Source organism: Pongo abelii, chromosome 6, assembly GCF_028885655.2.
Source record: "Pongo abelii isolate AG06213 chromosome 6, NHGRI_mPonAbe1-v2.0_pri, whole genome shotgun sequence".
NCBI lineage: Eukaryota > Metazoa > Chordata > Mammalia > Primates > Hominidae > Pongo > Pongo abelii.
In genome coordinates, this window is record NC_071991.2 from 58,485,185 (window position 1) to 58,510,000 (window position 24,816).

Consider the following 24,816-nt stretch of genomic DNA (forward strand, 5'->3'; position numbering starts at 1 on the left):
TTAATTTCTATTGGTTTATTTTGAAATGAGGGGTTATTACATGAAGGCCCTAATTCATGCTTTCTCTTTCTTCTTCCTAGGGGATAAGAGCACTGATTATGCTAATTTTTACCAGGGATTGTGGGATTGTACTGGAGCTTTTTCTGATGAGTTGTCATTTAAGCGTGGTGATGTGATTTACATTCTTAGCAAGGTAAGAAGATTCCCCAAAATGACGTTTGTGAAGAGGGAATACAAAGCTCAATTTTTAATGCGTTTGGATTTACAGCGCTAGGGAAGAATGCCAATTGGAATTCTTCTAGGTCCTTGTTAACAATTGGGAGTTCACAATAATTAATTATTTTGTCAAGTGAAATGTAATCAAATTTTAAACACAATCAGATAACAGGATTCAACTTAACAGTGTGTTTACCTATCACTTCAGCGCTTGGCTGACATCCACCTACTGCCTTCTCCAGAAACAATATACTTATGTGAAAGTTAACATTGTAAGGTATTAGATTATTTATTATGTTTTTCTTTCCTCTTCCTTTTTATTCTTCTGTGTGCTTATTCTGATTTTGTCTGCCATTCACTACTGGAAACACTATGTTTATAGAACAAGTTTTTCATCTTTATGTAAATACGTTGGGTGTTCCGGCAATTTAAAAGCAATGCTTTTCTATTCAGACAGGCTGAGGTAATTTTTAAAGTTGTTTAGCATACTATATTTGTAAACAAAATGGCAAAGTATAATTCTATAAACCCATCTTCATATATATATGTATATGTGTGTGTGTATATATAAATTCTTGTGTCTGCTTCTTAAAATACTGGATTATTCAGAATCTTTTTGTCCTTAGATCTAAAAGTCAAGTTTCTTATTGTGATTATACTTTTGGTAATGTATGTGAGCTTCCTTAATTTCCCCTATCCTAATATGGGGATTTAAAAATTTCCCTCTGTCTACTTACAAGACTACTTTAGAAACAAATGATGTATGAAAACAGTTGAAATATAAGTAGAAAAATGTTAAATCATAAGTCTAGGAGGTTGATGTGGTTTCTTTCTTGATTAGAGAAATATTTTAGACTTTTCAGAGAGATAGTATGACTTGTTAGAGGCAGAAGACAATTTGGAAAGAAGGCCACATACTGAATTTTAACACTAGATGGCTGGTGCATAAAATCATAACACAGAGAATCATCGAATGTTAGAGTGATGAGTCTCAATGACGATAATCTAATTCTTGGTTTTATAGTTAAAGGAACTTGGGTCAAGAAAATGCCAGAGTCATGATTTGAGCTGTGTCTTGACTCCCAGACCAGTGCTTTTCCCTTTGTTTTCTTTCCTGTGCTCCTTCTTTCCTTCCTTCCTTCCTTTCCTTCCTTCCTTCCTTCCTTCCTTCCTTCCATCCATCCATCCATCATAAAGCACCTGCAATGTGCCAGGACCCACTCTGACAACTGTGATAAAATAAATAAAGCCAACTGTGATAATTGCAAGTTAGGGTGCCCAAAGCTAAGGCTGGTCACTTATTTCTCTCAGTCTTCTGCTCACTAGCATGGGTTTTTGTTACTGTTGTTCCCAGAAAGATGTTTTAAGTTCTTGGATGCTATAGATAGTCACGTCACAACTCTTGATTAAGCCTGTTATTGAGCATTAAATTGTCCTGAGTTAAGATAGCAGCTTTTTGGTTAATTACTTAATAAAGAAATCAAACTGATTAGTTTCAGCTCCTGTCAAGAAACTTTCTTGGAATCATTCCTAAATTTATATAGCTCACAGTCTTTTTAAAACCAATTTAGCTATAATTGTGTATAAAACTAAAACGTTGATTAGATTTCACTTGCAAGTTCAGATTATAGGAGTGAGTGGCATATAGCCATTATACTCCTTTTGTAAATATGAAATTTATAAAGCCCATGTGGATCTATTTGTAAAACCCTCTTTATGAATCAGGTTGTCTTTGTTGCTGAAAGCCTAGGTAGAGCACCGGCTTCCAGAACTGGCTATGAAACAGGCCACCATAGGCATCTGTTATTTCTGCTGTTGCCTCAGGAAATACTTTTCAGTTAACATGAAATTAAAAGTATAATCATAGCTGTGTGTCATACTTTTAGGATTCCGAAGGAGGCAGTTCCTGTTTTGTGGAGACTAATTTTATTTGTGAAGCCTGATTAGAGAACAAAGGTTAAAGGTGTTCCAGCCCATGGGAAGCACATACTTCCATCTAACATTTTTAAATGCTATTATTTGGGAGAGAGCTGATCGAAAGTACTTCCTCTGCCAGTGTTTTGCAAGGCTTGAAGTTTCACCATCATGATCATATTTATTAAGGGCCTTCTAGAGATGTGTAATTTACCTAGGATTCATTTTGGAGTTTGAAAGAAGAGCCAAGAAAGAAGACCCTGTTAGCCAGCATGTTATTACCTTTGGCTGAATAAGGTTCGGTGTTCATCGTTACTCAGCTGTGGACCTAGTGGAATGCACCTGGTAAATCTTGGTGAGGATAAAAAGGAGAAGACATTTAGCTTTCCTTGATGAGATTTGGACACATTCTGGGCTATTGATGGGTGTCTTGGCTGCGAGTAGACAGGTTGCTTTGGGTTGAGTATATGTTTGTGAAGACTTACTTCCTTACCTTCCTTCGGACAAGTTCAGCTGGGAATCTCTTGAGACTTTCTAGTAGTCTTTATTGACTTGGCCTTCCAGTTTTATTGAAACTTTGGCAAACTCAGACTGTAAGTTAATACCATAAATTCATTTAATATGTGAATAACTGCAGTTTTGAATGCTTGACATTATTACAAATTAAGTACAATTAGTATAGAAACAACTAGCATTTTTAGATGCCTCGCAATGTGTTTAATTGAGTTTCTCAGAGTTATATTAAGATTTTGTGGTGATGGGATGAAATTTTACCTTTCCATTTATTTTTTTACACCATCTAGTGGCTCAGAATGAGTGGTGCAGGTAATTGCAGCTATTGTACACAATCAAAATGGTGTCATAAATTCAACTTTAAATCCAGCTGTGGGTTATTACTTTCCTATTTCATGTCAATAAAATATTAGCATTAATCGTGAAAAACTTTGTTCATCATTCTGAATTAAATATAGAAATTGTATATATAAGGAAGAATACGTTTTAAGGATTCTAAAATAGTATTTGTAGAGATACAGGAAATGTGTACTTTGTAAAGAAATTAATGCCATGACTTGTCTATTAATAATAAATATGCCCATTTAAAAGATTTTAAAGATATGCAGCTTTCTTTTAGTAATGGACTCATTTATAATTTGAAATACCAAATTATCACTGTTTGATTTACCTTCTAGAAGTGTGTCAGTTCTGAAAATATTCTTTAAAAAGGCAACATAAAATAGTTTAAGAAAAGTTGCATACTTTCAATATAAATAAACATTTAGACAAAACAAGAAATAAAATCCAATGCATTATAATGAAGAGTGTTTTAATTTTGTTTTTTGTTTGTTTGTTTGTTTTGAGATGGAGTCTCACTCTGTCGCCCAGGCTGGAGTGCAATGGCATGATCTCGGCTCACTGCAACCCCTGCCTCCCAGGTTTAAGCGATTCTCCTGCCTCGGCCTCCCAAGTAGCTGAGAGTGTGCCACCATACCCAGCTAATTTTTGCATTTTTAGTAGAGACGGGGTTTCACTGTTCTGGTCAGGCTGGTCTCGAACTCCTGACCTCAGGTGATCTGCCCGCCTCGGCCTCCCAAAGTGCTGGGATTACAGGCATGAGCCACTGCGCCCGGCAAGTGTTTTAATTTTGTAAATGTAATAGCAGAAAAACATTTAACTAGCTTGGGGATTAGGTTGTTTTCATTTAAAAATCACTACAGAAATATAGTTTTATTTAAAAATTCAATATATTATTTTCCGTTTTGCAAGAAAGCCTTGAAGGAATGTTAGCTGTGCTCAGTCAACCTGGGGGTGATTTATTTATTTTAGGCCTCTTTTGAAAGTTATACAAATCTTAGCCTTTATTTTTTATTTTTCTTCTGGTGCAAATCAAATGTTGCAATAAAGAAAGAAGAGTAGGCAGATACTGTGCCCTTCCCGCTTCCCTTTTTAACATTTTCCAATTAGCAGCTATCATGTGACCCCTGGCTGAGATAGCCCCTCCTTCAAAGTGTCCAGCATTTTCTTAGGTTTCACCTTTGAACCTCACTAATAATAAATCTGAACACCGCCTGCCTTAAAAGGCAAGCCGGTACTTTTTGCTTTATACTTCTATTCACATAGGGTTGCTGCTGTTTTTTTATGTGTTAAAATTAAAAGCTTCGGTAGTTCAATGGAGATTTGGAAATCTCTTTTTTCTCTTAAAAAATGGATCAAATTTATAAAGACTGATGAAAGCAGAATTTGTGATTTTAATGACAGTTGCATTGTTAGTGAATTAACAATTGGTTTCAGATTCATTTGATAGGGGGAAAATCATATTTGAGATAGAAAACCTGTATTTCCTTAAGAAATTGGGTTGTTTAAAATAATGCTAAATATTTTTGTTAGTTTTCATTTCACTTTTATTACCACTAAATAAAACAGGAACATAATATTATAGCTAATAGTATTTTCCTAGAACCATGTTTGTGAAATTTTATCATTTTAATAGCAGGATCCAGATTATATAGCAATAGGTATATTCCGAGGTCCCAAATGCCTTTTTGGTTATGTTATTCTATCTTGCTTTTCTGGATTTCTATCCTCTATTAGTTTATCTTTCAATCTGTACTCATCAATAAATTGCTAACCACATTGTTATACTTACTTTTAAAGTAATAAATTATTTTAGAGATTTAATAACAGACAAGCTATACTTCAGAAAAGAGGCACAGTACTTTGATATTAAAAGAAAAATGAGAGTTAAGAATTCTGGAATATTTAGTCTAGGGCATATGCGACTAACTTTGCAGCCTTTGAGAAACTTTTTATTAAGTCAAACACAGGAAATGTAGGTGAAGACTGGTCACCAATATAAAATAAAAGGGTACTTTTTGGTGTATATTGGTTGGAGTTTCAAGCAGTACCTCCCTTTATATCTGTTTGGTTGACTTTTTCCAGTGATTGGTGAATTGTGACTGTCATTGACCATTTGCTTCTCATTGTAAGAATACATGTAAAGATTAAGTTACTATGGCTTTTTTTGGCTTCAAACCTATGTTAATAAATGAAATGAAAGTCTTGTTGAGCTTTATTGGCAGAGGGAAATAAGTTACTTTTTAGCTGTCTTAGTTTTTCATTTGTAACCATATGATCCAGCATGCCACAAATAGCATGGCCAACTGCTGCAGAGTAACCAGGATATCTGAATGTGGGACATGCATTGTTGACACTAAGCTAGCTCCAAAATGTTATATTTTATAGCCTTTTGATAAGAAGAAGTGTTTGTATTTGTGCTTGCATTTGTTTGGTCCGATGACATTTAGTTTGTATGCTGTCAGTATGGATGTATGGTCTAGGGTACAGTGGAAGCATTAACCAGGCCAGCCTCCTATTTAGTACCCATCTCCTCCTAGGAGTGAAAAGCAGTTTATGGACACAACACCATGTCAGAAAATGTTCTAGTTCTACTCATAGGACTCCTCTTGTTATCTGTTTGTGAACAACATGCTTAAGTACTTCCCTACTTTCTCTTACATAAATTAGAGGAAACATTCCAGAAAAATGTTGGCAGATGAAAGCAAAAGGTGCTTATAGGAGGCAGGCTGGCAGCTTCAGCCCTTGCAATGGCCTGACAGGTAGAGGAAAAGCCAGAAGGCAGTGTCAGAGAGGCAAGGTGAGCAGAGGTGGCAGTGAAGGGGGCTGCTTTGGAAAGGAGCCCACCTGTAAGGCCTATGTGATTTACTTCAGCATGAATAACTAAGAGTTTGGCAGCAGCAAAACAAAACCTTAAAGAAAAGCACTACGTTGATGTATTTTTTTTTAATTCTCAGTTGAACAATTCATGATTTCAGCCTTGAAAATCAGGAACTCCCTCAGTGTGTATAGCATACTTTCACTCCTTTGAGATGTCTTCTTCCTCATCCCTTTAGAACATGGAGCTAGATATTCCAGGGAAATCATTAGGCATAGAGACTGGAGATAGACTACTGATTAAGGAAAGTTTTAGAGTCGATGTTTAGTAAATTATAGATAAGTGACAGGTGTTCATCATTGAGTATTCAGCTATCAAGGAACAACCAGCATGCCAGGTGTTGCGGCTCATTCCTGTAATCCCAGCACTTTGGGAGGCCGAGGCAGGAGGATCACTTGAAGTCAGGAGTTCGAGACCAACCTGGCCAACATGGTGAAACCCCGTCTCTACTAAAAATAGAAAAATTAGCTGGGCGTGGTGGTGTGCACCTGTAGTCCCAGCTACTTGGGAAGCTGAGGCAGGAGATTCACTTGAACCCAGGAAGTAGAGGTTGCAGTGAGCTGAGATCATACCACTGCACTCCAGCCTGGGTGACAGAGCATGACTCCATCTCAAAAAAAAAAAAAAAAAAAAAGAACAACCAGTTAAAATTGTAATAAAATGTTATATTCCTCAAATACTTGTTCTCTTTGGGAGAAGATAAGATTCTCTTTGGAAGAGCAGGGTGGAGACCTGCTCATAGTAATCAGATTGCCTTATAGTGCATCCCAAAGTACTCTGTTTTTTTGTTGTTGCCATAATACTTTGCTATGCCATAATACTGCTATAGTGGGCAGGGAGTGGGGGAGGGAATGAAAAAGTGTTTATTGAGCATTTACAATGTCCTATTCTAGGTACTTAATATGCTTTCACACATATAATTAATATAATAACCCTGTGAAGTAGATGATATTATAATTTTACAGACTAGGAAACTGATGCGCAGTAAGGTTATTACGGAAATTATCTGAGGGTACGCAGCTGTTAAGTGCCTTCTCCAGGTATCAATACAGGTCTGACCTTAAAGCCTTTTCCCTTTCTACTTTGCTACGCTTAAGTGGGACTTGATTAGGACTTTAACTTTTCTTCTGTATCAGAGGTTAATCGTAATTATCACATCCCATTTCTAAACAACAGCGAACCATGTTATTGACAGTATCTTTTACGTAATTAAATCTTGTATAGATGGTCAAAATTATTTCATTTTCTAATCAACAAATATTTGGTGAACATTCATGCAAAGTACTATTTTGAGCAGGATCCAGAAGAGCCACAAACTGTTATTCAAGGAGACTGCAATTAAGTCGAAGAGAAGACCAATGCATAAAATAGATAATAGCAATAAAACACAATGTAGGGTATGAGTGTTGTAGTCCTGGAGAATCCCAGAAGAAAGGGAAGTCAGTAAATACTGGAGTAAGTAAGGAAGGAAAGATTCATAGGAAATGGAACTTGAACTGGAACTTTATGTATAAATGGAGTTTATTCATTTAACAAATATGAATGCTTATTTTCTGTGTCTATTACATATAAAACCTAGAAGAACGGCTGTGCTATGGAAAGGGGTGGATGGCCGTATTGATGAAAGGGGAGCATAGAGCCAATAGGCATCAGTCATTCAGGATCACTTCTTTTTTTTCTTTTGAGACAGAGTCTTGCTCTGTCACCCAGGCTGGGGTGCAGTGATGCAATCTCAGCTCACTGCAACCTCTGCCTCCCGGGTTCAAGCATTTCTCCTGCCTCAGCCTCCCAAGTAGCTGGGATTACAGGCTCCTGCCACCATGCCCGGCTACTTTTTGTATTTTTAGTAGACATGGGGTTTCATCATGTTGGCCAGGCTGGTCTTGAACTCCTGACTTCAGGTGATCCTCCCGCCTCAGCCTCCCAAAGTGCTGGGATTACAGGCATGACCCATCACGCCTGGCCAGAATCACTTCTCTTTCCTTACCTTGGAGAATGGTAGGCAGCCAGAGAAACCCTATGAGAAACCAAATCAACTTGATGTTTCCAAGCTAGTTTTTCTATAGCAGCTTACACCACTTTTCCCTTATCTTCGCCTGTACCTTGTGTGTTAACCACACTCTCAACTACTTACTCTTCCCTGAACACAGCACATTCTTTTATCTCTGCAGGCCTTCACGCCTGCCATGTATTGCTCCTTTCATTATTCCTTCTGGAGTCTCAGCCCAGCTGTCACTTTCTATGTAAAGCCTCTCAGATCCTGCTGTAGGATTAGTTGCTTCTCTTTTTACAAACTTTTTCCCTCTCTTACCTAACATTCAATATAATGATTACCTGTTTCTCTGGCTTTCTGTCTAAACTTTGAACTTCTTGAGGTAGACACTGTGTCTTAAGTATTTTTGTATCCCAGTATGTTAACAGTATGGCAGATAGATGTTTACTATGCTTTTACCAAAATACAGTTAACAACAGGAAATAATCCTGACTTCTTAAAAGAACTTAGAATGATAGGATCATAGAGTGAGGGGGACCTTAGTGCTAGCCCTTCACTTTATAGGTAAAGAAATCGAGGCTCAACATAATAGGGGAAAAAGAAAGAAAAGCCCAAAGGAAAAATGGACCACTCCTATAGAGACCTCAAAAGACAGTGGTGTTTCTGCGGTTATACCTCCACCTTGGCAGCCAAACCAAAAAAGGGAGAGATGGGAGCTAGTAATTTCTTTTCATCATACAGGAAGGATCTTGGCTTTTCCCAGCACTGGCTACTTAAATATTCTTACATGAATTTCTAGAATCTGCCCTGAATATCTGGCCTCAACAACTTTATATAAATAAGTGCATAAGTGGCAGGTATTGGCCTCAACAAAAACTTTTCATAGTAAATATAATAAAAGATTTTATAAAGGGAATTCTGTGAGGGTCCAAATGTATAATAATTAGACTTATTGATATATATTAAGTACCTAAGTGCACTATTGTAGAGTCTCAATGAAGAATATAAATATAAACAAAAAAATCATCCCTAAAGAAACTTTGGGATCGCCCAAAGTCACAAATCTAGTTAGCAACAGAGCTAGGATGAGACTCTGTATCTTCTGAGAAGATAAGAAGGAGCTGAAAAAACCAGGAGATTTTCCATTCTACCTGTCATACTCTTTTTTGCCTTTGCAAAATTCTGTCTTAACTTCTTTCAGTGCTTACAAGTAAGTTAAACTGAATTCATTTTTTCCAAGAACTGGAATTAGTTGGTCCCTGTTCCTTTCTGCACATGGGATTTAAGCTTTTTAGACAAGGCACATCCCATGTAGTGCATTTGAAAACACAGTGGCAACAGCCTGCCACAGGTGGGAACAGCATGCTCCTTCAGATCGCCCACTCAGCTACATGTGAATGCTTCAGAACAAATGCTTGGTTCGTCACTACTACAATTCTTTAACTATGCCTAATATACACAAAAGAAAATATATTACTATTGGAAATTACATTTCTTAAGAAAATATTTAGGATAGTCAACTGGTGTATCATCCAAAATGAAGACTTAGTCTATTTAATCATCTAGTACCTATTTATGGAACATCTTTTATATCTCCTGCAGTGGGAGGCATACAGATTAAGTGTAAGTCCTTCCTCTGATCTTAATGAGTTTGTACTTTATTTTAGTTGAAGGAATAAAACTAATGTACATAAAATCTACTGAGGAATAAATGCTTAGCTTGAAATGAGAGGTATAAAATAGCTAATTCAGAGAAAAATTCGTGACAACTGAGTCAGGTCTTAGTCATTGGATAGGATTTGGCTGAGGTAGAGGAGATGTCTCTGGGAAGGGAGCACTACATACAGAGGTAGAATGAGTGTAGTGCAGAAGGTTGTACTGTGCCAGCAACAACAGTGACAGGAAAAGGTTGCCAGCAGGGTGGGAACAAGCTAAAGTCTATAGTTAATGCAGTGGAGAGTTAGTATAAGTTCTTGAGCAGCAGGGTAAACTGATGAAAAGAGTTCCTGGGAAGAATAGAGAGGCACCACTGATAATGCAGTAATCCAGGGCAAGGTGATGAAGGCCTGCATTAGTGGTGCCAGTGAGCATAAAGTGGAATGGGTGGACCTGAGAACAGTTAATAGCGTCATGTAGGTAAAATACCATACACTGAATACGAAAGTCACTCTCTACTGAGCATGACATGATCTTCTTTGCCTAGCATTATCTGCGAATCATCAGTCTGAATGTCAGGTTTTACTCTATGGTATTGTAACTGTCGACTTTGTAGAAATTGGAATTAACTATAGCATGACTCAGGTATATAAACTAAAATTTGTTATGAGAATTAAATTCTTACTGTCAGCTTCCTTGTCTTTGTCTCTCTTGCTTTAAAAATGGAGTATACAGTGCCAGGAGGAAAAACAGTAATTCTTTGAATTAAAAGAACTCAAAGTCACACCTGCAAAGTAAATTACAAAGTAATGAGATTGATCTCCGTGCACCACTGGGGAACTTAGTGTCTTCAATCAGGTTCCTGAATGGTGGTGCTCAAACATCATGGAGTTCCTTAGAGATTGTGTCAGTTTCCTCATTTAACAGGTTAGGAATCTAAGATTCAAGTAGTTAATGTGTAGATAGTAATAGTAAAACACCGAGGTTGTACAGTTCCTGTTGTGCATTTTAAAGATAACCTTTTGAAACGATGGATGTATGAGAAATGAGAGGATTCTTACAAAGTTTCTAATCAGAGTTAATAAAAAAGAGACTAAAGAGGTAGCCTTGATGAAAGCATTTATACACTTTAAATAGGTATCTAGTTTTCATAGTATTACAGTGTTTATGAATAAAGATATCACAATGCAGAATACTTGGAAAACAACAGTCAAGTCCATTGGTTCTTAAACTTGCTGTATTTTATGTTTTGTGAATAAAATTACTTTCAATTTCACAAAAGGCTGGTGTGTTTTGAAGCACAGATATATGTTTGGAAAAGGACACAAAATTTTTTTTAACATTGCAAACACCTGTTGCTTTCAAACACATCGGTAACTAATTTCTGAAAGGGTTAGTACATTATTAAATCTTTTAATGTTTCAGGTTTCTGTTAAGTCAGCATTCTTTTACCATATCATTGGCAGAAAGCGGATTAACATACTCAATAAATGACAGTCTTGGTGCTGAAAAAGATTTAAGTAAATGTTGGGGCCTTATTTAAGTGTAAAATAATATTCCAGCAGAGAAAGAAGATTTAGTTAATGAGTAAATATTACTATTATGTTGGATAAAGTCTCTGTTTCACTTTATCATAACTAGTCCTTTTTCCTGCCTTCTTACCTAGTCACTCTTACTGCTCAATAAATATTAATTGGGGACTAAAATTTCAACTACAAAATAAAACAAATAAAATGATTATAATGGTATGAAAATTGAAAACATGGGAGTTAGATCACAAGCATTCACTACTGCCTTACTACTATTTTCTCGGATTACTGGGCAAGTTTGGCTTTTTTTTGCTTCTTTGATTGCCACACTACATTTTGCCTTGAAGCCATCCATTTTGCAGATATTGAATTTCTTTTGAGTACTATTTTTATACAATAAGCATCACTACACCTCTGGATCTTGATAGCATTACTGCGGAAAGAGAAAGCAGCTTTGTGTTAGTAATTACCTAACATTGTCAGAAGCTGACTGCAGGCCTCTTTCTAGTGATAACAGAATAACCGCATAATGTAGCTTTATAGCACATGATTAATAGAAAATAATTACACGTCCTACAAAGGGATGCAATATTTCTTATAAATTGACTAGAATGGTTTCCTGTAGATTAAAGGACTCTTCATTATTCTATCAGTCCTCCTGAAGTACAGTCACTTGCCTATGTTAGCATTTCAGTTGATGTTAAGAGCTGAATAAGTGAAGGATACCAGATGGCAGACCTCCTTGTACCTGAGACCTTGTGTTCCATAAAGATTACATGATGCTTCCTAACATTTCAAAGATTTAGACAACAGCCTGGTATGGATTGTCTATTTTTTGTTTGCTAAGAAGATAAAGTTTGAGAGTTTTCCTTTTTGTTTTTTAAATGATCCACCTGTGACTTTATAGAACAATACTATAATTAGTTTGTGGACTGCAAAACAACATTGTATCGGTTGCATTATTTTCCACTGTAAGTAATATATCATTCATAATCACATTTGTTTGGGGGTGGAAAAGAGGAAAGGCATAGACAGGCAGATTTTCTTTTTCAGAAGGAAACCTTGTACGATATTGAATGTTCAGGCCAAAGTTTAGAATACTGTACTCCAAGAAGCATTTTTATTCCAATTTATAGGCTGCAAATGGTTTAATTGGGAATCATGTTGCTCAGGAGGCTCATACAGAGAATGGTAATGATAAAAGTAAAAAGCTCCTGTATTTGCAGTCTTGTCAACATACTCTAATGGCTGCAGTGTAAATCCATAAATTTGCCTCCTGTATTTTTACCTCACTATATTTGATCATAATGCATTAATTTCAAACAGGAATATAATTTGCAATTCTTTACAAATATAAGGTAATATTCTGGTTTTTAGTTTTACCTTTTCTGATTTAAATCTGATATTTTAGAGTATTTTTATGAAGTGTATGTTTCCTGTGTTTTTCAATTATTTTAAATTAAGTGAAGCATTTAAGATTATTTTAGTCTAAACCTTTTTTCTCCCTAGAGTGTTACTTTTAAGAGATTTGTTTGTAGTTGATGAAGCTCCTCCCTGCTGTTTACCACTATGCTTTCTAGTTAATAAATCTTCCTGTTCTACCATAGCACAGAATTCTCTCAACTGTGAAGTCTGCCCTTGTTGATGTGGTTTCTTGGGAACTAATTTCTTAAATTTGGGTGTGAGTAGCTTTTTGAAAATGATAACATGCCTTTAGTTGATAGCATAGACTATCACCAAAGTAGAATATTATAAAGTAATAACTTTCTGGCTTGTAATTTGAATCTAAGCATTGACCCTCAGAGTGAGGGCCATTCTCTGGAAGCAAGTTTAAGCCAATAATACGTCCTCTCACTGAATGTTTTCTATGTCTGTCATTGGGGAGCAGGGAGCTAGTTCCTTTTCTTATTCCAAATAATCAGTTTAAAAAATCTTATATTGGCATTGAATAAGAGCTTTAACACTCAGACCTACCCTGTTAATTATCCATTTTGAAATCTTACAGTAGTCTGTGGAACGTTAAGTACGTGTGTTTTGTTAAGCATTAGGCTTTAGCTGTATTCATTGCCTTAAAAATAGAAAAGGGCAGTTTTATTAGGTACCTATTAAGATATAATCGTTGCTAATCATGACTTTCAGTAAGTTAGTATTTTCTTCTGATAAATATGTCCTACATAGATTATAGCCATCATTGGGTTCTGGGCATCAGAGTATCCTCGTTGCTTAGACAGTTTGGTCCACTAAGTTCACACTATCAGTGAACTTTAAAAGTTTAAAACTTAAAATCTTGAGTTTACTGCCTCACAAGCCAGAGCTGTGCCCTCAAAAGAATAACAATAGCAGGAGTGGTCTTTTCTCCCCTCTCCCCCTCCACTTTGTTCTTCCAATAAACCTAATCCTGATACTGCCACTGTTTGAAAAAGTGCCTATGGATTTTATCCTATAATCTCTCTATTGATAGACTACATATCAATACATACACTCTAATGTAATGCTACATTTGTATTAAAGAATTGCATAATTTTCCTTTCTGATGGTCAATAGCATACTAATCAATACAAATGTTAAGTCTGTACTAGTATTAACATTCCCTCCCCACATATAACTCAATATACATATGCACATTTATCTATGACTCAGATGCTGGAAAATCATAACCTATTAAATTACTTTTGGGATTGATTTTAAAAATTTATCTTATATGAAAAATTAAATTTGAGCACTACAATGCTTGTGAAGAGTATTGCTTTTGGAAGATATTATTCTTGAAACTTGAAATTCATTTTACTTTGTTTGTATCTCACTACACATAAATAAATTTGAGATAAAAATACATTAGTCAATCTGGCAGACATATGAGACCGGTTATGGAGTATTCACAATGCCTAAAGCAGTGGTGTATCTGTCAAAGGAGGAAAAAGTGGGAGAAAAGGAGGCATAGGTTTGTTTATCTCAGGTTACAAAGTAAATGCAGAAGTGACTCATCAACCATTCTGTTTTAGAGCTAGATTAATATTTTGCCTTTATAACTTGAGATATTTTCTATTGATCTTCCACTATAAGGGTGACTCTAACACCACCTTTAAATTCCTTCTACCTATCCTTTATCTAAGGTAGTTTATGGTCAATAATAAAGGAATAATAAATGCCTTAGGTAAACTATTTTAAAGGAACCTATTTGTGAATTATTTTTTAAGCAGTTTTTTGGTATTATTAGTGTTTCCGTATTCTCTAATTTATCTGTTAAAGTGTGTATATTAGATTTTCTTAAGAAGGGGCACACATCTATCAACATTCTAAATCATTTTAGGTCACGTAAGTTTAAGAAATAAGTAGTTTATTGTAAAAAAATTATTTTATCCTTGTTAGATGATAAGCTTCTTGAAGGCAAATATAATAGCTTAAGGATCCTGGCTTTAACCTTCTATAGCCTCTTACACATGAAAGGTGTCCCCAGGCTCTGTGGAGAGAGATAGTGTGTCCCCGAGAGAAGGCTTCCTGAGGTAGTTTCATTTTCTAGGTTTTCATCATGAGTGATTGTTTCTGTCTTCCGTGCCCAATAATAAACAGGCTTTGTGTTATACCTTAATTTAAATCGTTGCCTAACAGCATTTTAAAGTGTCCAGAAACAAAAAGATGAAAATGTTTACATTTGCAGCTCAAGCTGTTTTAACTTTATAAATAGAAATAACATTTCTAAGAAGTTGCATACAAACGACATTGTACTTACACCAGTCTAAAGGTTAATATTGCATATTGTTTTCAATTAGGAATACAATAGATATGGCTGGTGGGTAGGAGAAATGAAGGGAGCCATTGGCTTGGTGCCTAAAGCCTACATAATGGAGATGTATGATATTTGAGAGTCCTGGGTAAGTACATTTTAATCCAATATTCTGTGGTAGCTCATATGTTCTCTTGGTCTCTTCGTTATGAGTCTTTGCCTTTTTAAAAGTCTTTAGAGTTTTCTGATAACACAAAGATTGTGCCCCCAAATCTTTTTTGTTTTGTTTGATCTGGTTTAATTTTTAAAATAAGAATTTTTTAAATAAAAACTTTATGGAATTTACTTTGGAAATGAATAGACTATTTAGAGAAAGTTCCTTTGATAGTAACCAGCTGTTTTCCCGAACTTCCTCCTTTTCAGTAAAATACCACTTTTATGGCCTTTCTGAAGAGTTGAATTGACAAAATGTTGAGTAAAAATACATTTTTCCTTGGCTAAAAGTGTAATTTTTTTAAGCAGGAAAAATCAAATTTCAACTGAATCAAAAATTAAAATGCAGCTTTCCCTTTCTCCTGCAGAAAAGGAAAATTCTTCTGCTTGTCTGCAAATGCTTTGGATTTAGAAGCATCATGAAAGCACGGGTGACGGCTCCTAACCTCTCCTTGTTTTGTTAAACATTACTTGTCTTTGACTGTTATTTTATGCAGTCGCTCATTAAAATATTCCTCTGATGTGAAATTAAATAGAGGATATTAATGTAAATTAGATGCAACCAGTAAAGTTATACCTGTTGCTATTTTGCAAAGAAATAATTATAGTTTTTATTTACCCATTTGATTTGTGTGAAGAATTCATCACTATTTTATACGTACCATATAGTCTACTGTAGTATAGTAGGCTACTATTGCTACTTCTGGTGTGAGTTGTAATGTTTCTTAATCATTGGACATCAATTATTTTTAGAGAGTAATGTATAATTTCATAGCATTTTAAATTTAATGTATCATGCAAGTTTTTTTGGTAGATGCTAAATAATGTGGTTGCTAAACAAAGAATGCTAAAGAATGTTCAAACTTTGTAGATAACTTTATTGTTATTATTTATTTTCACACATTTAATTCCTATTAAATACAACCACAAGAAAGAAAAAATGATAAAGTTGCAAATGGCAGTGTGCTGTCACCTGCAATACAAGTGCATACCAGAAGTATGACTCGTGCAAAGCATTTTACCATACAAATATCCTGGTGCGATGGTGGGCCTGGCAACATTTTCTACTGTTCTTTTGTTTAAATTTAATGAAACAAAAAATTCATAAGAAATACCATCCTACCACTAACAAAATGGTATAAAGAATCTCCCAGCCTGGCCAACATGGTGAAACCCCATCTCTACTAAAAATTAGCCAGGCGTGGTAGTGTGCACCTGCAGTCCCAGCTACTTGGGAGGCCAAGGCACGAGAATTGCTCGAACAAGGGAGGCAGAGGTTGCAGTGAGCCAAGATCGCGCCACTGCACTCCACCCTGGGCAACAGAGTGAGACTCCATCTCAGAAAAAAAAAACAGAATCTCCTTGTATTCTCAAAGTAAAAAGGCATAACCATGCACTCTCTTATCTTGCCTTATTGCTATGCTATTTATATCCCACTGCAGAACAGCAGATTTAAGGCTTTTCTATATACTTCTCAGAGCACTGAAAAGAAAAGAAGGGTTTGCAGAGGAGAGTGTAGAAATCCCAGTGGTAGCATGTACCAACAGGTGGGTAGAAAGGTAGTGTTAGCCTGACATTTGAGTTACACTCTGTGCTGCCTGAGCAAGATTTGTACAATCGTATAATTACCTTTTCATGTATATTTGAAATCAGAGGTGTTTAAAATGCCTATGAGATACCAATGTAGCCTTAACATATGTCAAAATGCATTGCTGGTTAGATAATTATTTGGACTACACATAAACTCCTAATATTGAATCATTACTTATCAGGTATTATCTTTATGGAACTTTTCAATATCTTTGCTTTATAAAGATTCTAAACATGCATCTGAGCTGGTAATATTTTAAAATCTCCATTATTTGTGTAAAACTGTTTATAAGCAGTGTTTGAGAGGGTCTGTTTTACCATCATCCCCTCAATATCATGATCATCCAATCTCAAATGTAAAAAAAAAAAGAAATTTGATTTTAGGGATTGCGAGTAAACAAGTTTATATAGAGAGACATTGTGAAGTTAAAGTTTTCAGAAATTACATTTGTGCAGTTGTTACCTTTTCCTCATATAGTGTCATTGAAATAGACTGAAATCATCTTGGCAAAAGTTAGACAACCAAAGACGACTTTAATGGACTGGTTTTCAAAACTTGAGCAGCTGAAAAGCAAAAGCCGTTGTTTCCAATGACAATGTAGCCTTTGTGGATTTGGGTTTGTGCTTTGGGTTGAAAAGAAGTTTTTAGTCCTAGGCCAGTAGATGGCAGCAGCTTTTCATTGCAGACAAAACCACTTGAAACCCCTCCCCCACGGCACAAACTCGCCCACGATAGAAAGCATTTAGATTTCTGCCTCCTTTTACAGTTAATCCAGGAGAGGGAGTCCTTTGCCAACTGATGACCAACAGTTCCAAGCCAGATAGTCTCGTGAACAGTGACAATACAGAAATAAGGTGTTATTTCTGTTCAGAACTCCACCGGCCTTTGTTCTTTTAAAACTCGAATATAGGTGGGAGACATAAGAAAGGAATGAAAAGACTTAAAACTGGAGTGACAGGACAAATAATCATTACTTTCAATTCATGACTGCTTTATATTCATTTGATGAAAGCATTTGTGTACAAACCAGGGAGAAAGTTTTCTTTACACCCTTGACAATGTATCACATACTCTTCAAGATCATAATAATATCATTAATATGAATTTAAACAACATGGCTTGTTAGAAAATATGCTAATTGCTATGGTCTCATTATGTTTGCTTAGCTTTTATTTGTTTTTCTGTGAACAGTTAGAGAGCTAATTTTTTTCAAAGGTGATTGTAAGTCATATTTTATATAGCATTTTGCTTGATTATTTGCTCTGTACTGAATTTGTACTCTATTGCCATTAGATCTTACAATAATGTTCCACTCTGCAAATTTTTAAGGTTCAAATAAAGTTTAATTGTTTGCAAACTGTTATAATGCTAATAATTCAACAGCCTGCTGTGTTACTAATGAAATTACTTTGTTATGATTAATTTGGAAAATAGTGTGTTGATTGTAGTAATTAAGCACAACAAGGTGAAGTAAATGATTCTAATGCCATCTGGCCGCCAAACTGAATGAAGAAATGAAATAGGGCTGTCATCTGAATTTATTCAAAGAAGTAAGGATAATACAAATGACTTTCATTGCTTTAGGATTTACGCTTCACACAGCTCACTCCGTTCTATTTTTGCCACTTTGCTGCATATGACACTTTCCTTCATAGAAAAAGAAAGTCGTTTAGTTTAGCAATTGTTTTGAATACTTTATTTTATTGTAAGCTGAGTATTTTTACTGTGTGCTAATTTAATTGCAGATAATTACATAAAGTATTATAGGACCATGGGAAAAAAAATCACTTTTCAACCATGTGTAGGTGAAATCTATATATATGGGGTTTTGTTTTTGTTTCATGTTTTGTTTTGTTTCAGTTTTTGCTATCAGTGCACAACCACTTTGAATATAGCCTTGCACAAAGAGTAGGGCATCCATTCAAATGTTTCTTAAATGTGTACAAAGGCTCACTCTTAGTTCTTATGATTTCTACTTTTTATACAATTTCATGTAATTTCTGCACTCTACTACTTGCTACTCATTCATAGACTGGTACTATCCAGGGTCATAATTTAAAATAGACTGAGCTAGATATTATGAATTCAGATATGCAGTTCAGCTGTTAGAAGAAAATTAACCCTAATATACATGTTGTTTAAGAGCTTGAACTTCATCAGTGAGACTGAGTGAAGCATTGTGAGAATTTTTAAAGTTCTAAATTTCAGATAAATCAGTCATTTGTATTTCATTTGTTGGAGTTATAGACACACACCATATAGAGATCACTTTTGCTTCTCTTGAGTTCAGCAGGTTCATGACTGTTGAAAAGCAATCCATATGGTAAAGAAAGAGGTGGTGAAGAGTGGAGATCAAAACATGATCAAGGCATGGAAAACACAGCTTCACTCAAAGGTTGAAAGAATACTTTGTGTGTGTGTGTGTGTACACTGTATATATATATATAAAATAAAAACATTTGATGAATATGATCTTATCAGTAATATACTTAGTATTCAAAAATACAGAGAAACAAATAAGTACTACATTGTTAAAATATTATTATACAAGTTTAATATATACTCAAATGCACAACAATTTATCCTCTGGATTGGGAACAAGAGATTTCTAGATATCTCAGCTTTAGCCAGTTTATTATACACCTACTGCTTTATAGTTGAGTTCTTCCAGAATATCTGTTAGAACCCCTGATAGCATACTATTTTATGATGAGATAAATACTTTAAAAATTATATGATCACAGTAGCATGGAATGGCATTTCATTAATGCTATGGTGGGGGCTTTTTCTTGTGTCTGCTAGTAGAATCTGTTCTACCATTACTTATACACAAACATATTATTTATTGCCAGCATGGTACACATTATATGGTGTGGATCCAGTAAATATTTGTTAATTAACTGATTTGGCACCCCACAATATCTCAAGACATGAGATTTAAGAAGAAAAGAGCTTAACTAGTAAACCTGGTAGAGAAAATACCTTTATACAGTTAGTATATCCCATAATACTATGAACAAGTAGATTGGATTTTATTGTTATAACAGAATTGAGTGAGATTGTGAATAATAAGAAAGTTGAGTTGTAGTACATTGTCCTTAGATGTTTCCTTCCTTTCTTTCCTTGTGTTCAGTGTTGTGACCTCAAATAAGGGGCACAGGTGCCTCCTCGGGCAGCTTGGGGCAAGTGATCTACTTTCACTTTCCAGTGAAACATCCCAAATCACTGCTGCCCTGCATTCCACTCGGGTAATATCAGAGAAGCCTTTTCTGCATCTGATCTTGAAAGCATTCTAGCTGTCGCCTTGGGCAGATCAAAATTTGTGCAAGTAAGTGGGAAGTTTCACAGTTGCTGCCAAATCTAATCATAATTTAGCTTTTGTCCTTTTTGTTAACTTTTACTCCCTGTTTATTTAAAGTTGTATGATTATGTGAACTTGAGTGCTTTGAGTCCCCAAGATGAAAGGAACTGTAAATGCAGAAAGTCGCCTTAGTCATACCACTACTCAGTTTAGGTCTTCAGTGTTGAGAGAGGGGCTGGAAGTTGAGCAAGCCAAAACACTTGAATATGTGCAAAGGTGTGAATATAGAAACTGCTCCCAAAGCTCATCTCTTAAGTACCTTTCTTAATGCTGGAGCTTTGGAAGATGTTTCCCTAGGTTTCTCTCCTCTTTTTTTTTTTTTTTCAGTTTTCTTTTTTGTTATCCATTACTCAGAGAGGCAGTATAGCACAGCCCTTGTCTGTTTTCTGTTTATTGGCCTCAACTTTCTAATATAAAAATATCACTCCTGCTAGAGTAAAAGCAGGTGCCATTTTGTAGCTTGAACTGCAATTTACTTCTTGTTTGAGGAAAGTGTCACACAGGTACTCTCAAAGGAGAAAATTAATGACACTAGCGTATGCTGGTTAAAGACAGCTGCTTTCGTGGAAGAGAAAATTCCAACAAATAAGCAGATTCTCATACACTACCCTCCCCTCCCAGCTCCCATGGGAGTCTATTTAGAAAACCTTGTGTTCTTTATCACATCAAATGTGATAACAATTTAAGTAAGACTAGTAATAGTAATAGCTAACATTTACTGAGTGTTTACTATTTGTCATGCTGTGCACTTTTCATTCAGTTCTTATAACAACCCTATGAAGTAAGTTCTGCTATTCATTACCGTTTTCCCGATTAGGAAACAGGCTAAATAATTTGTTCCCAAAGCCTTAGGGTAGTGAGTTACCTAACCAAGCCTCACACCAGCCTCCTTCCCCTGAATTCAACACTATTCTGCTGCGTAGTACTGTGATGAATTAAAACCAAATGCTTACTTGGATTCTTTGCATATAATAGGCATACAACAAATGCTTGTTGACCACTGATGATGTCACCATCTCTATAAAATAATCTGAAGCATGTGAAAAGAATCATCCAATAATTGACAATTGGATAGCTGAATTTGGCTCACTAGTCAGTAAAGCATACCATGGTTATCATATCAAATCCAAAGCAGCTGATCTGCAATGGAGAAGAAACTTTTATGCAGGAACACTTAACCTTCCAGTCCAGATGAAAATAGGAAGTCAATCAAAGCAGCAGAGTCGAGAGAGGACACCAAGCCAAAGTGACCCTTTTCTAAGGACCTTTTCCCATCCTCTCCACCTCCTCCAATGTGAAGCCCAGTAAAGGGACCAGCCGGGGGAGCCTTGAAGAGGACTGCAAATCCAGCTGCTTCTGTCTCAAATAGTTGTTTTTTAGGGGATGGGTTTTAATTGATAGGTTTAAAAAAATAAAGAATTGTTAACAAACTGTACAATCAATAAACTTCATTGTAAAACATGTATAATTTTGTAACTGAGTGATGGCAATGTCTGACCTGACTTTTGCTTGTTGAGATATGAATTTAAGAAGAATTTTTATTGGAATATCTGATACATAAGTTCGTACAAGGTCTTATTCCATGGACACCCAAGTAGTGCCTTGTACTGGACCTCATAAAGACTTCTGTTGTGTTTTTTGAACAAATCCTTTTTAAATATTTTTGTACTTAGTGATTGGAAGCTGAGGAGTGGGGAGAGTGAAAAGATTAAGAGATAAATAAGGACTCACATTCACTATTATGGCTCTGGAATTTAACAAGAGAGGTGGTAAAATTGAGCCCTCTCATAGTCTAAAATACACTCTATAGTACTGACTGTCTTATAGCCCAAGAGAAAGGGGTGTACCAAAGTTCTATTTTCAAGGGGTATTTCATTCTGTAGAGTTCTTTGAAATGTTTCCATGCCTACTATTCAGAACATCATGCTTCTGAAGGACAAGGAGCGAATGACTGCATTATCCTGATCTCCAGCTGCTCACCAAATAGATCTCAATGGTGTAAAATAACCTGTCCCATCTAGGATACCCTACTAATTCCTAATTCCCAGGTCAAGCGCTTGTGGTCCGTAGAGTCTCTGTTGCTCCCTGCTTTCATCTCCTTGCGCCAATTTCCTCCTCCTCCTCAGGCTATTCCAAGGAGCTGGAGTCATATGAGCCATGAGATGTTACAATTCTTATCGCTCTACGTAGTTCACAATGTCAAGTGTGCCCTCTGCTTTCTGGGAACCCAGCAGAAAAACAAGTTGTGTAACTGTGTGTTTATCCTGTTATAAGCATCCTGAATTGAAAAACTGAAATGTAGCAATCTTGTGAATGTGTGTTGTTATCTCTCTGTTGCTTTGCTTCAGTTGGTCAGCATGTTTGCTTTATTCTTTATTATCGTCTCAGGGCTTGCTATTTTTCTTCCTAATTAAATGATTCCATTTTGAATAAATTACATTTAAGTGCCATCCTGTGCAAGGGGTATTTCAAACATACAATTTGACATACTCTTTCCCAAGTAGATTCATAGTCTAAATAAGATAGGGCATAAACACAGGGAAGGATAAGGACAGCCCCACATAACCTTACCTTGGTACAGTTCTTAGCAGGTTAAGCCATTAGCAGTGTCCTAAGACATAAAAGGTTCTCTGATTTTGTGGTATCTGAACCTTAGGGATTATCTGGGAAACGAACTGAGAATCTTTTCTTATGTATATATTTTTAAAAATAAACAGGGAGGGAAACGCAAGGGTTTCAGTATTGTTTAAGATGAGAATATTTTAAAAAAAAATTCCAAAATGCTTGTAGCTATTGAATTAAGTGTGAGGGGAAGCAAAGAGCTGTGTATATGAATAATGTGAACGTCTTTTACAGAGTTGCTACCAGTTATGGTAACATAACTCTGGAAGCTGAGAGTGACCCCTAACCCTTTAGGAGTAAGGACTCTTTTCCTTCAGTTGGAGACAGAGTTGTACCAGCAGTATGCAGCTGAAAGTGAGTAGTAGTAAGAACACTGGAATTGGAGTCAACCAAAATTCTAGTTTCACTCTTTACTGCCTTGCACCCTAGAATAAGTTTCCTTCCATGCGAAATACCAGTGGTGCCTGTTCTGTCTGCCCTGTCAGGATTGTGGTTAGGCTCAAGTGAGATTATGTTTAGAAGTGACTTGAAAAATCAACAATAGTGTTGAACATAGCTTTCCTGCATTTAAAGATATGAGAACTGAAATGAAACAATGATCAAATAATTTCTCCTTCACACCGAAATCTAGCAAGGGAAAAAAATGTTGATACTCAGCATTGGCTGTAATACTACTTGAAATAATTTTAGTGAGCCCTTGGTATTATTATTTATAACAAAAATTGATGCAAATAATCCTAGAGGAGTTTGAGATTTGATTCTCCTTTAATTTTCAATGCATTTTTTGATCAAGTCATTGGCTTCCAAGCTATGGTCAATTTCTGTTAATGGTGATTTTAATCACAGAGATGTTACTTTTGTCTATAAAGTTTCTAAATAAACTTTTCTCATGATATTTAAAACCACCAATCTGCTAACAATAGTCTTTAGGTATATGTTGTTTGTAGTTGGTTGGACTTAGCAGAGAATCAATTTTTTTAAACTGACATTCTAAGGAAAATTTTTGTACTGACTTCCTTTGCCCATTATCTAATCCTTTTATGAACTGTTTCTTCCAGATGGGTATCTATGAATGTTTGTGTGTGAATACACACTTTCTAGTTAAAAAACATCAGATGCATATCTAGGAGTGACACAATTTTATTTTCTCTAATTAGCCTTGTAATATAGCACTAATCTTGGTTTGTAGTTTGTGAAAATATGGGGCTAGAAATGAGGGCAAACCAGAACCTCATTACATGTAACCTTAATGCTTTAATGTTATAACTTTAGGCAAAGCTAATAAAAGATGCAAAGGACTCTTAAATAATTTAAATTATCTAAAAAATTGAGCATATTCCTTCAAATAATAATGGCTTTCATGATCTGATTTTTTAAAAATTCATTTTTCATGTGAATTACTTAGAAGATATCAAAGTAAGTTTGAGTTTATTTAAGATTATTAAGTATATTTGTTATGCAGAGTCGCTGAAGATTCCATTTTCTAGTCTAGCAATTGTAATCTATAGCGTGATGTAGTACATAATTCTGGTACCATCGGATGATGTCATGATAGTATAGAGTTAATTCTTAGCACTTCTCTTTAAAATGGTGCTTTGTGATGTGATTCCTTGATTATTTTGAACCATTGATCAATTCTATCAGCTTAAAAAATAGACACATTGTGTACCTGTTACTACTGCTTTCTAAAATCAGTTTCTCTTACCATCTTAACCTTACCAGTTTAAGCTGGGAAACTATTACTTTTATAATGTATTTATATTATTATCATTACATACTCTTTGATAAAGGAAAACAATGGGACTATACTAAATTGTGGCAACTGTGATTAAAGATAAGTCTGTTTTCTAAACTTTTCCTAAGTGATTATAGTGGAGAATTTCAAGCTATAAGTATACCATCCTTTGCTTCTCCTAAAGTTATGATCTATAGCAATAAATACTCTGTATTGATACTACTTAATTCTAATGGATGTATACCGAGGCTGGAAACATATTGTAGCTTAGCATTTAGTGCCTTAATTTTTAAACAGTTTTGAAATTTTAAAAATTGATATAATTGCCTGAATATTCTGTTATTGGACCTGTTTCATGCTAGAAGATTATTCTCATTTCACGTCTTTCCTAAAGATTATTTTGTTCACAACGTATTTTTACTGACACTTCATTGCTATTTTTGCATAACTGAAAATCTGTCATTTTCATTTTAGCTCAGTTTGGAAACATGAAAACCGTATCAGAGCAGCATATTAAAGATTAGTATAGAAA

General features: G+C 35.4%; 1 protein-coding gene across 5 annotated transcripts in view; it reads left to right on the forward strand.

Annotated features, from left to right (window-relative positions):
- Nucleotides 1-24,816, forward strand: part of SKAP2 (src kinase associated phosphoprotein 2) — a 259,980-nt gene that overhangs the window by 232,755 nt on the left and 2,409 nt on the right. For 2 of the 5 annotated variants that reach the window (XM_054559360.2, XM_024249834.3), the window contains 3 exons: nt 81-193; nt 14,809-14,910; nt 15,344-17,923. In XM_054559360.2, the coding sequence (XP_054415335.1) occupies nt 81-193; nt 14,809-14,901 (206 nt within the window). In that variant the 3' untranslated portion in view covers nt 14,902-14,910; nt 15,344-17,923. The other 3 variants (XM_054559361.2, XM_063726042.1, XM_063726041.1) reach the window with 3 other exon arrangements.